Source organism: Poecilia formosa, unplaced genomic scaffold (assembly GCF_000485575.1).
Source record: "Poecilia formosa unplaced genomic scaffold, Poecilia_formosa-5.1.2 Scaffold279, whole genome shotgun sequence".
NCBI classification, from domain to species: domain Eukaryota; kingdom Metazoa; phylum Chordata; class Actinopteri; order Cyprinodontiformes; family Poeciliidae; genus Poecilia; species Poecilia formosa.
In genome coordinates, this window is record NW_006800218.1 from 322,562 (window position 1) to 335,415 (window position 12,854).

General features: G+C 38.1%; 1 protein-coding gene across 1 annotated transcript in view; it reads right to left on the reverse strand.

Annotated features, from left to right (window-relative positions):
• Positions 1-12,854, reverse strand: part of tprg1 (tumor protein p63 regulated 1) — a 30,578-nt gene that overhangs the window by 13,404 nt on the left and 4,320 nt on the right. Inside the window, exon 4 of the mRNA XM_007571362.2 lies at positions 9,759-9,935. Coding sequence (XP_007571424.1) covers positions 9,759-9,935 — 177 coding nt within the window. The remainder of the gene's footprint in view (positions 1-9,758; positions 9,936-12,854) is intronic.

The following is a 12,854-nucleotide window of genomic DNA, read 5'->3' on the forward strand; positions in this document are numbered from 1 at the left end:
AACGAGATAATTAGTCCAAGTTTGTCGTTTATTGAACGTTCAGCAACTGTAAAGAGCCACAGCAAAGGTAAACAAAGGTAAAACAACCTGAACAGGTGATCAACTCTAAACCACTCTCAGCTTTTTATTCTCCGTCTCTCTCTGTCATTTAAGCACACCCGTTGCCATGGCAACCTCCTGCGCTCCACAAGCCGACCAGAGATTACTTTAAAAACATAACATTCAGTCCGTTACGATATCAGGTTTTCAGGCTTGATATTTATTTTGCGATCATTAATAAGCCCTTCATGAACACAGCGGTGGTTGATTAGTTAATTTTAAACTCCTGCTCTGCTCGTTATTTTGGTAATGGAACCGAAACGCACAGAATTGCGCAACACCTTGTTGAAACAATAATTACTGAGATTATTATTGTTGTTGGGTCATTAATTTGAGCACGTTTTGTTGATTTTTTTGTTGTTGTTCTTTAATAAAGTTACGAACGTTTTAAGCCAATCAGAGGAGGACGTGCTCGTCTCAGCCTCCTGGTGGCGTTCAGTTTGTCACCTAATGCTGAGATCGACTCAAAACCTTCCACGATCCACGTGTTGCACCCCTGCTCTCTAGCAAAGCACTAAGAGTTCAGAAACAATATGACATGGGGAGAAAAGATATTTATTAACTGATTAAGTTGTGTTTTAGATTGTTCTTGAAAAACTAATCAGTCACACCTGATTAGTGGTTGCACTCACAGCTGCACAGTGAACCCACTGATATTTTTACAGCAGACAGCCACTCCTCTCTCTTGCAGGTACTGCGTACCCCCACTAAATCTTTTAGGGGTACGCAGTACCCGACCGTACCCCTTACTTTCACCCCTGACTATTCTAGATGATGGCACCAAGGATTGGATTGCTACAAAGTATCTGCAAATCTTAACTCTAAACGACTCTGTATTGAGAAAAATGAAATTCTGATGGGGACATTGCTTTTTTTCTTCATTTCTCAGAAGCTAGGCTTGTGCTCTGTATGGCACTTTAATGTTGGGCAATAAACATTACAAATATCTACTTCATTTCTGTTCTCTGTTATGCAGTAAACTGTTAAAGGATGTTTTAGACTAGTTTGTTTATGCAATAGAAAAGTTGTTCTCCTGCATATTATGTTGCTTATCAGCTCCAACATTCCTTCCCATGGAAATTCCCTGCTGCCCTAAATATCTCCACAACAATCCACCATTTCTCTGTTATGTTCTTCTTTGTCCTCACCAATGTCTCTGTACGCAAACAGACTGATTTTAACACCTAAATATCTTGATCAGCATGGTCATCAGCTTCCCCTCTTAGATGGGACATGAGCCAAATGTAAAGAAAAAAGAAAGTAGTAGTCAATCAAAATAGAGATCTGGCTTTATCTTGCATGTCTTATGATATAAGAACAACAGGGTGGAGTTTGGCCGGGGCTGTCTGAAGGGTTTCAGATTCTTTGGAAAACACTAATTTGTCAGCACCACCTCCAGAGTTACTTTAAATGTACGTCTCCTCTTAAGGCTGATTTTTATCGGTAACCCAATCCAATGAAAAGATGAGGTCATCAAGATGAACGCCAACATCTTTTGGTTTCATTGTAAAAAAAAAAAATGAAGGAGAAAAAAGGAATAATTAAAAAAAAACTCTGCTTCCTGGAACCAGCTCAGCCAGCACACCCAGCCCCCAGCAGGGCGTCATGATACCGTCTCCAAGATGCAGCGTTGAAGTTGTACTTATAAGCAACGTGTACGCGCATAAACCCTTACATACATCAGCTCATGCCTTTCCCTGGAACCTACACAAGAAGAAGTGTGCATCCACTTTCCACATTCTTCAGCTCAGTCAAACCAAACCTTTGAAAAATTCAAGCTTGATTTGACATTAATAGGAAACGAAGAGGAAAGAGTTAAACACAGCAGAAACTTCAGGAAGCCTACAGCGATGGGTTGGTTTTCCAATTTAGTTTATCTTCTTTTATAGGGTCTATTTGCGCTGTGACTGCTGCGTAGGTGGAACATGACCAGTTAAAGCAACTTTTTTGTGATTCTTCTAGTTTTGTAGATGTGGAGCCTGTTTTTGTGCCCATGTTAGTTTCGACAGACTGATCTGGTTGTTTGGTACGGGTAACCTTTGGGATTTAATTGCTCTCTGCAAGCTCCTTCATAATCCATAATCATTATCATCATCATCATCTCTGGTCTCCCAAATCAAAATACTTCCTTACTCGTGAGACCCATCATTATACTTCTTTTTTTAAGTCTGTTGCATTTATTCTTGTGCCAATTTAAAAGTTTTGCAACTTCTGCCTATAATCTGCATCGTGTATCAGAGGTCTGTCCACGTTTGTCAGGCCTGGAGAAAAAAACACGCACAATCTTTGAACGCAATCCGGTTTGGCGTCATATTGAAACCAGGAAGCATCATCACAATATATGAAATCAATAAATAAATAAAATTCCAGAGTTTGTAAGCTTTGTTTTGATTTTACTGAACAACCTGCTCATCATTGTGGGCAAATAGTTCAATATATGTTTGGTCTGACTGACATACAGACATACAGAGATACTAGTGAACGACACTTTCACTAGTATCATTGACTACTAGTATCATTAGTGAATGATACTTTCATTGACTAGTGAAAAACATCTTTAGCTGGAATTTATTGTGACAATAAATCAAAGTTGTTTAGAAATGGCTCCAGAGGACTTTAAATGGGCAGCATGATGTGTTTTCCAGGCATATGGTGGCATTTTACAACACAATCAGGTAACCATGTTACATTTAGTTGTTATAAAAAAATCGAAGGCAGAGCTGCTCCTTGAAGGCGGAGCTAAGTCCACCCAGCTGTTTTGCACAGCTGAATGGTTGCTATGAGAGATTAAAGGATTTCTGAAACATGCATGAAAGAATCAAAGCAAAACTCCAAGTATGTTTTTGATGAGGGATTAACATCATAAGATGATATCAAGCTTAAAAATGGCAATTTTACATAAAACTGCCCCGTTAAGTTGTATAAAGCTTTTCAATGTCCACCAAGTTCTTCAAACTTTCCCACTGTTCAGAGGATTGTGTGCAAAATCCTTTTTCTGCTAGCTAGGAGAAACTACCAGCTACAATCATAAACACAAACAAGAGATGAATAAACCTTTCCGTTGTTCTTACAAGACCCTAAACAATATTCAGCAGGACTTATTGAATGATTTTAGTGAATGTATTTAAGCCCGTTTACATAATCATGACCTGAACTAGAGAAAATTCAAACTTCTCTGACCAAAATGTAGGTGAATATATGAATTTTATCAACACTGGTGGATGAGTGCATTCTCAAGGCTATGCAATGATTTTCTTCTCTCTGCAGGTTTCTTGTGCAACACCACATGGCAAAAACACTAAATCTTACAAAGTATTTTTGTCTAGTTTCTAGTGCAAATAAAACTTACAAGACTAACATAAATAAAGTTTTGGAAATAAATAAATAAAACTAACTTGCAAGGACCTTTCCAGCAAGATATAGGAGCTTGTTTTAAGTCGATAATTCTTGAATACTAATAAAAAGCGCAAGTACCGCTGACAGATTATTTAACTTATAACATGGAAAAAAAAGTCTCGTTAAAGAATCTGCCAGTGGAAGCTGTATTTTTTTTTTATTATCAATATTAAGCAATTATTGACTTAAAACAAGCTCATACATATTGGTGTAAAGGTTCTTGTAAGTTGGTTTTGTCTCATTTCAAGTGTATCAAGATATTTGCACTAGAAACCGGACAAAAATACTTGGTAAGATTTAGTGATTTTGCAGTGGTGGGTCTGCAATGTTCAAGGTAACTTAATAAAAGTAATGACTACCTCATTTCCTGTTTATGTGGCTGAACGTCGCATACCTGTTGGAGAGTTTATCTTCTGTGTCATGAGAAAATGTAATCTCAAACTGAAAAAACACTATTGCACACAGCTGGGTCTCTCAAACTTCTTTGCATGTCCTTATAATAAAGTGTGCACCGACTCACTGCCCTCTGCTGTTTGAATAAATAAGCTGCTGCGGCGTGAAAAGGTGTGGTCAAAGGGAGAGTTCAACTACTGAAAACGGCACAGTCTACCCATTTCTTATGGCTTCTGCTGTAGCAATCGCTGCTCCACACCCAGCTGTTTGAGTCAGAAATAAAAATGAAGAAAAAGAAGAAAAAAAAGCAGATGATTCTACATAATTAGTTTGTCTAGACGGTTTGGAAAGAAGTCTCTCAAAACATCTCTAAACAGATCCTGAATACTGGGTCCGTTTTGTTAATTTGAGCACTTGGAGAGAATGTTGCAAAAAAATGTCGGAAGGGTGAAATCCGGAGATAATGGAGGTCAGTCGATTTGAAAACTACTTTACATTTATTCAAGCGCTTCCGTTAAAGAAAAAACACTCCAGAAATTTTAGGCAGATATTTAAAAAACAGATAAATAAATTGTAGGATTATGATTTCTTTTTAAATAATTGAGCTCTGACATTCAAAAAAATTAAATATATAAAAAAAGACAAAAATATCTAAGGGAGAAATCGCGATCAATGAACAGAGGTAACTGTTTGCACCAAATCGTGATCAGAGAACAATTCGACTCTGCCAGATCTGTGAATGTCCGTATCACAGAGCGCAGAGGACACACTCTGCAGCAGCAACAGATGCAGGATGCTATTAGATCCAGACAGCAAGCAGCTGTGGGGATGTGATGAAGAGATGTGGCGCTGCTGCATTAACCCGCTCTACCGAGGGTGCACACTGACATCATGTGGTCAGACGACAACCGTCAGCAGCACGCCTTGACGATGATGACACGAGTGCGGCTACAAAAACCACCCTGGCGTTTGGCGTTGCGTTGCCCTGAGAGAGCGACGTGTGTGAATGAATAACCCGGCAGGTGGAGGAGCTCAATGATGCCTCTGGGCTCTCGTTTATAAAAGTCTAATATGGAAACGGTGTGGGAGTGAATGATGAGACGAGCGAAACGGATTTACAGCATCAGGCTGGTAAAAGGTATGAAACCATCTCGAAGCCGTTTAGATGTCATCTATCAACACTCATAAAAGATCGCCTGCAGGGCCGAGCAAAAGCATTTAGACCCCCTTTAAGTTTTTGTTTTTATTATATTTTGCCACATCACAACCACAAACCTGAGTGTTTCCCAAAGATTTGATGCAATAGACCGACACAACGTAGCACATGATTATGAAGCGCAGGGAAAAATACATTACAAATAGAAATCTGAAGTGTGCTTTTTATTTATATTGGATGATATTTTAACAGAGTTGGATTATAGAACAAGCTCCCAAGCTAAAACAGTACGAAAGTTTAGGCCTGTCACAATAACAACTTTTGCTGGATGAGAAATTATCTTGGAAGTTATTGCGTTAAACAGTAATGTTGTTGCTTAGAAACCATTTTCCAGTAAGATAATGGTAATGGCATAACAGTGAAAGCTCACTCTCTCAAAGATACTTTAAATTAAAGACATTTTAAATATCAAAAATAAACAAAACAGAAATAACTAATAAGTAACTTCATAATGAAATGAATTATGAAGTTAATTTTGTATACAAAATTGTCTGGTTGAGACCAAAGGACCAGACTGGATGAAGACTTTTCTCACCCAGTTTTTGGTAGAAAAAAAAGAGGAAAAAATACAAATCATCCAAATGAAAACTATTGAGTTCATTTTCATTTGTTAAGCGATTAATTGGTTTATTGCTTATTGCCTGTAAATGGTTAAAAGAGCTTTTTTACTGAAACTTCTTCTACTAGCAATACTTGAAAACGGTTTCTCACCTGCATGACTCCCACTCAGACCATTTAAACTACTGGTTTTAAAGCGACAGGATATGAATGTAAAGCATCATCACAAATGTGACCAAGAGGACCCGGGTTACTTTAATGGATCTGACGAGATCCACAGGTCCAATGAAAGAATCCGTTGATGACAAATTACAAATTTGACACAGAAAAGTGGAAAGGATTGTTGAAGTTCATTTTGAGGTTCAAAAGTCACGTAGAAGACACAGGAAGAACAGTGGAGTAATGGTGTCAATGCAATAAATAAAAATCTGTGGAGGAAGTGAAGGATTAGGGTGTTGGAGGTGTTCCAACCCTTAGAAGACTTAGAGCTCATCACCAAAGAGGAGTCATGCATTGAAATATGCAAAAAGCTTCTCAGCAATCATAAGGTGCAATTTTTTTGTCAAATAAAATACGTCTGTCTTATTTCTTATCACAAATAAGAAATAGCATTTCTTTTTAAACAGCATTAAAGAGAAATCACTCAAAGTCTAAATATTTTGAATATTATGAATAATTCTGGGCCTCAGTTGCATGCACTACTTTTGATGGTTTATCACATAAAATCTCAATAAAATAAAGTGAGGACTGTGCTTGCCACGATGTGGGGGAGTTCAAGGTGTGTGAATGCATGGCACATTTGTAAGCTGATGCTGCCTACTGATAACAGCTCCACAAAACCCCGAAAAGCCTGACCGTATCAAAATGAAAAGAGGAACAGTGTGATAGGAGCTGGGTAGTTTCCTTAACTATCAAAAGCTCCATTCAGGACCAACAATGATGGCACCTGCATGACCCAGAGGCCTTCAGAAGATCAGTCCAAGTAATGTTATTTACCACATTTCTCTACCAAAGACTCACATTATAATGTCAGAACCAAATAAACAAGACATTAAAGACGCATTACAATTTTATTCCTACTCCGTTTATTGCAGTGCTAAAGGGAACATATCCTGCAAAATTTACAATTTTAAGGCCTTAAATATCTTTTTGTGTATTTTGAGTGCAAAAACATGGAAGCGTCTTCTCTTCCAGTGCTGCATTTATATCTTTATATTCTTTTTGGGTTATATTTTTCAGGCTGTTCGTTTTTCTCTATTCGCCTTAACATTTTCTTGACTATGACGTCACCGCATCTGCAGCGGAACTGCTAAACAAGGTCATGACTTCCGGCTGATCGGTTTTGTGAATCCGCTGATTTTTTCCTTGCAGCGATTTTTTTTGGTCCAAGTTCAGTTATGCCGAGGTCGCAGATAAACAAGTGGTTGTAGCGTGTATTAACCCACAGCATTCCTTACAACACCCCCCACCGGCATCAGAGCCTCTTTGAAGTGTCTGGTCAAATTTGATTTTTCTCAGGAATGTGCCCACATCGGAGGGGAAAGTCCCCCATGTTTGCAGAGCTTCAGCAACCTGCACCACATTGAGAGGGATTTTCAGAAAGTCTTCATCTGACTGAGGGTCACTTCCTTCTCTCTATGGAAGCAAGAGACACAGCAAAGCTCCATATTGTAGGCATTCGTTATGGATGGTGAGGGTGTCAATACAGTATTAACCCCACTGAGGTTAATGCGTGGTTCTGCAGGTCGGTCGTCTTCGTTCTCCTGCTCTGGGTCAGACTCTGGGTCCTACATGTAAGGTCGGATGGACAAGTTTTCTGCTGTTGACATCTCTAATAAACTTTGGAATAAAAAGTTTCTCTGCCGCTAAATATTCGTGTCTTTGCTTTCAAACTAAACAAAAAAAAAAGGTCCAACGGGGTGGAGAGGAACGCATGAAATGTCTCATTCACATAAAAAAAAATGTAGTACAGCAAAACGAGTCGCCCAAAAAAGCGTTTCAGTACAGGGGTAAACTAGGGGTTTGTAGAGCTACAGTAATGAGAAATTCAGACCAAAGCATTCCACTTTATATACACCATAAGTAAATGATTTACACGTGTAAAGGACGGATTTAAAGGCATGATGTATCCACTGTAATATATTATTTCCTGAGCTGACCTTTCATTTCCCCGCCTAACATCTGTTCTCATGAAACAGAAAGTTCTGTGGAAGGTTCAAGCAGCAGCAAGACTTTGCTTTTCATATACATGAACACGATTGCAGATCCACAACCAAGACAAAAAAAGGACACACTTCCTGTGGGACAGAGGAAAAAATCTGAAAGGAAAAGGAGCTGAAAGAGAAAACAGACAGACAGAGGGAGTGTTTGAGGCTCAAGTCTTTGCTATTTGAAAACTGTGTCTTTACAGCCGGACTCCCGGTTGGCTTTCACAGGCGTTTTATGTATAATTCAGCGCAACGTGCCGAGATAAACCCTCCAATAAAAGGCCGCGCTCTCTAAGCTCGTCGCGCCACATTACGTTTTATTCATCAAATTAGTTTTAGTTGGTTCGGTGTCCCCCGGGCCCGTCTTTAAAAGGTTTACATGAAAGGAGGACATTAATTTTGCCACTAATCAGCTAAGTGACAGCTCCGAATGACAGCGATGCGCCTCACCCCAGAAAAAGGCACAACTCGCCCTTTTTTCATCCTCCCGCGAAGCGAGTTCCCGTTCCCCGTTGTCCCTGCGAGCTCCCTGCACCGTGTTACACTTTTCATTACATCCTTAGATATTTATTTTAAATGGACTCTGTCTGATACAAGATTAAAGAAATATATTAAAAGCGAAAAACTGGAATAAGTAGGTCAAAAAAAATTGAGCAAGCATGCTTTTGCTGCAAAGAATACCGGTTAATCACGAGGAACAAGGACATTTTCTCACAGGGAATTTTAGCTTTTGTGAAACTAATTAGAGCGCAGAGCTCATAATAATTAGGGTTAATATTTGTAATCCTCCACGCTGAGGGTTTTTAAGACTTCTAAATTGCCAACTAACTCCCTGAAAAGAGGGAAATTTAAGTAGCAACGTCAACCAGCAACCTGGACTTGACTTCTAACAGCAGATCAATATTCCAAGGTTAGTCAAAATCACATCAAAAAGTACATCTGCAGGAGAGCTTAAAGCTGAAGATCACTGCTGACCAAAATGAACAAAGATCCATCTCACATTTAGACAAAAAATAATAAATGCTTGTTGATTAATTTAAATTCTAATAAACATTTAACATTGGAATTGAAAGATGCTTTAAATATCCAAAATAAATAAACAAAACAGAAACAAATAAAATGTGTTATCAAGTCTCTGTGAACAAAACTGTCCTTAAAAAAGGGGGGGATAGTTGAGACCAAAACTGAAGATGTTTGTCATCCAGTTTTTGGTAGAAAGAGGGAAAAATGAAAAATCATGAAAATCGAAATTATTGAGCTAGTTTTCATTAATTATGTCATTAATTGCTGTATTGCAACAGGCCGGTCTGAATGGAAGCAATGTCACAGAGAAGAGCAATTTAAAAGATTCATTTCCAGTTACTGTAACCTCTATACCAGTGGTCCCCAACCCTGGTCCTCAGGGCCACTGTCCTGCATGTTTTAAGTGTTTCCCCGCTGCTGCACACCTGGGTTAAATGAATAGGTGATTAATCGACTTCTATAGCAATTGCTGGAATGCAAAGGAGGTAATGCAATCATATAAATCAGCTGTGCTGGAGTCCTTACTCATCAAAAACGTGCAGGACAGCGGTCCCTGAGGACCAGGGTTGGGGACCACTGCTCTATACTGAAGCTGCCACTACCAAGAGCAGCACAACCAGGCAGGGAAATGTCTTTTGCACACATGGCCAAGTTGCTTTGGATAGTTTTTCCCCCCTTAGTAAACAAAAATATCATTTGAAAACAGATTTGTCCATTTACTCCGGTTGTCTTTGATACTAAAACTTATAAGATTTGAAACATCTTATATGGTGTCAGTGCAACAAGAAAAGCATGTAGGGGAAAAAAAAACCTTTTCACAGCACTGTATGCATGAATTATGCAGCTGGAGAAGTGGAGGGACTTACTTGAGCAGCGAGCGCTTTGGGAAGGTGAAGGAACCGTGAGCGATGCGGTCTATGTAGTTGAGCTGGATCTTCTGGATCTGCTCGCAGCAGAGCAGGACGAAGTCGTACTTGAAGATCAGAAGCGTGTTGTCGGTGATGAGAACGAGGCGCTCCTTCTCGTTGTTCCAGTGATCAACCCTGAAGCAGCCACACAGTGAGACATCATCAGTACGAAGGAAAGGTCAAGACGTGTAGGGCAAACTTTAGGCTTCCTGTAGAGAAAGTCGTAGCAGTTTGGAGGCTACAGGGGATAAAGCAAGAGCTCATGATACCAATATGTCACTAAACCTGTCACTTAATCAATTAATGACATTATAAAGTAAAAAAAATCTCAATAAACTTTGTTTGCAGAATGATTGTGATTGATTTTACTTATGGTTTTTTGTGGTTTTTATTTCCATTTTATTTGTTTTTGCTTGTGTTTTATTTTTGATATTTATATTTTCCAGTTTTCTTTACAAAATTAAACTTCATCGGTCTTTGAGAGGGCAAACTAGCATTATTATTTCATTATCAATATAATCCTTAAAATTTGTCTCAAAACAACAACATTATCGTTTATCGCAATAATTACTGGGACAATTTATCGTCCAACAAAATCTGTTATCGTGATGGGACTATATGTCACAATAGTTCTCAACATTGTGGCTGTCGCCAAAATCTGAATTTTATCAGAGCATTGCCAACCTTACAATTCAGTGAAAGTCTGACTGCACATGAAATCTCCTTGAGCTTCTTTTCAGTTTTAGTTTTACATTAATCTTGATTCTTAGCAGCTAAAGCTGAAAAATAAATAACAGAGATCTGCTTTTTTTTTTTTTAGAATAATAGCTTATAAAATCAAAGACAATGAAAAAGAGTCAAACGGATGTTTGAAGCTTGGCAAAACTAAAAGTTTGTACCATCTACTAAAAAAATTTATTTATTTTTTGAATGAGTAGATTTACAAATTTAAGAATCACTTAAATAGAACTGAAAAACTTCCATTCTCATGTCTACATATAGACATCCTCCTGGGTGATATCAATTAAAAATTATTACTTTCTGTAATATTTCATAAACAAAAAATGATTTTTCAAATTAAAAATGTTGTTTCTAACATAATATTTGTTACTATACAAACTTCAAAAACAAGTCGAAGTAAGAAGTAAGAGATTTCTAACTAGTTAGGGGGATTTAGTGTTTAGTTTGTGGCAATTTTGAAAATAAATGTAACAATTGCAGGACTCTCCAGGTTAATAATGACACTTTCTCAACCAGTGATTTAATAATGTACTAATTCCATTTCCAATACTATTTAAAAGTACGCAAAATGTTTGAATACAACCAGAAAAAAATGAAGTTTGCAATACTCCTTTCAATCTCTTTTACATTTTGTAAGAATACTTTAAATAAAAAGTTACCCAATGTTTAGCCTTTCAGCTCACGTCTTCTTGTCTTACTGCATAACGAGGCCTACTGTTACAATCACTGGCATTTTCTGTAAATAAAGTATTCAAACAGTTTTGTTCCCCAGCAGGTTTACTGCCCAAACCTTTTCTTTATGAATTAAAAAAAAATATTTAAGACAGAAATCCTTTACCTGATGAGGTCATTGATAGGCTGATTGCACAAAAGTCATCACAAATAATTATCCTTAAACATAAACTAGGTGATTCTAGGTATCTGAATGTAAAGAGGTAGTGGACTATAGACTAAACTCCGAATGTTTCCGTTAGTCTCTTTGACATCAATCACAACTCACACACATGCTCCACTGACTAGACATTTACATCAGTGCTACTCAAATGTTGTAGGAATGATTCAATAGTGTTATGTGATCTCATGCAAACTCTCTGTCTGCACTGATGAAGAGTCGCTCACTTCAATATGCCAAATGCTTGAAGTGGCTGACATGGCAGGGGAGTTGGTGCCATTTTTATGAAGCTTGACCCGTGACAAAATTGTTTTTGATATGTCTACATATATGTTTTAATGGTTTGGTTTATTTATCTTAACAGTATTTTTGCATGTGGAATCAGAAGTGTACTTTACTTATTCAACCTGATGGAGAGTAGATTTATGAATAATGTATAATCCTGGTAAATAAAACCTAAAACCCAAAATCTCACTGTATGATCAAGATGTCTTGGTTTAAACCATGTGACAATGTTTTCAGATCATGCATGAAAGAAAGGTAGCCCTACAACATTGTGATTGTAAAAAGCATAAAAACATTCAAAACTGGTCACTGAACGCTTGTTAAAATGCAATTTTAGTCTATCAGTTCAGACGTAAGAGAGAGAAAAAAATTTTAAAATCATGAAGAGGTTATTTTGAGTTCTCAGACACAAAAACATGTTTTGCAAATCTCTTCAATTATGTACTGTAAAACTTTCACAATTTCTAAAAGTGCCCTTGGCAAACATCATACAATATGCATGCTGGCTTTTCAAAATCCCTGAAAATTTTACTGACAAAGAAAAAAGAAGGTACAGTCAGTTTAGCAGAAGCACATTATCAGAGCCCAGAAAATCTCCTGGCGTAATTAAAATTACTAAAAAGTCTTGTTTTTTTTTTGTTTCCCCCCCATCTTCATCTCTTAAACATCCACACACACACGCACACACATTTCCTTAGAGCCGTGGTAATTTATGGTGGCATGGCTCCTCTCAGAGTGGCTCTCTTTCTTACGGCCCGCTGAGCCGAGCGTGCGTGGCCCTCTCCCAGTGAACCACTCATGATTATAGCTGGCAGCCAGGGGATAAAGAAGACAGTTCACTGCACAGCCGAGGCATCATGGGATAGGTGTGGGTGAAGAGGTTTGACTGTAATAATCAAATGACTTAACCTCGACTAGGTGTGAGCATTGTGGATTGTGGTGTTGCGGAAATTCAGGAACGGAGTGTGGGCGGACAGAACGGTGCGGCAGGAGTTGAGAAGAAGAGACCGAGAAGTGAGGAGAAAAACTTCTACGTAGCAACCTGCAGTTTCTTTGTTTTTTTTTCTCCATTTTTTGGAGAAACATCAGGGAAGAGCATTTTTACTCCTTGGACAAGACAGAAATTTCACAAAAGG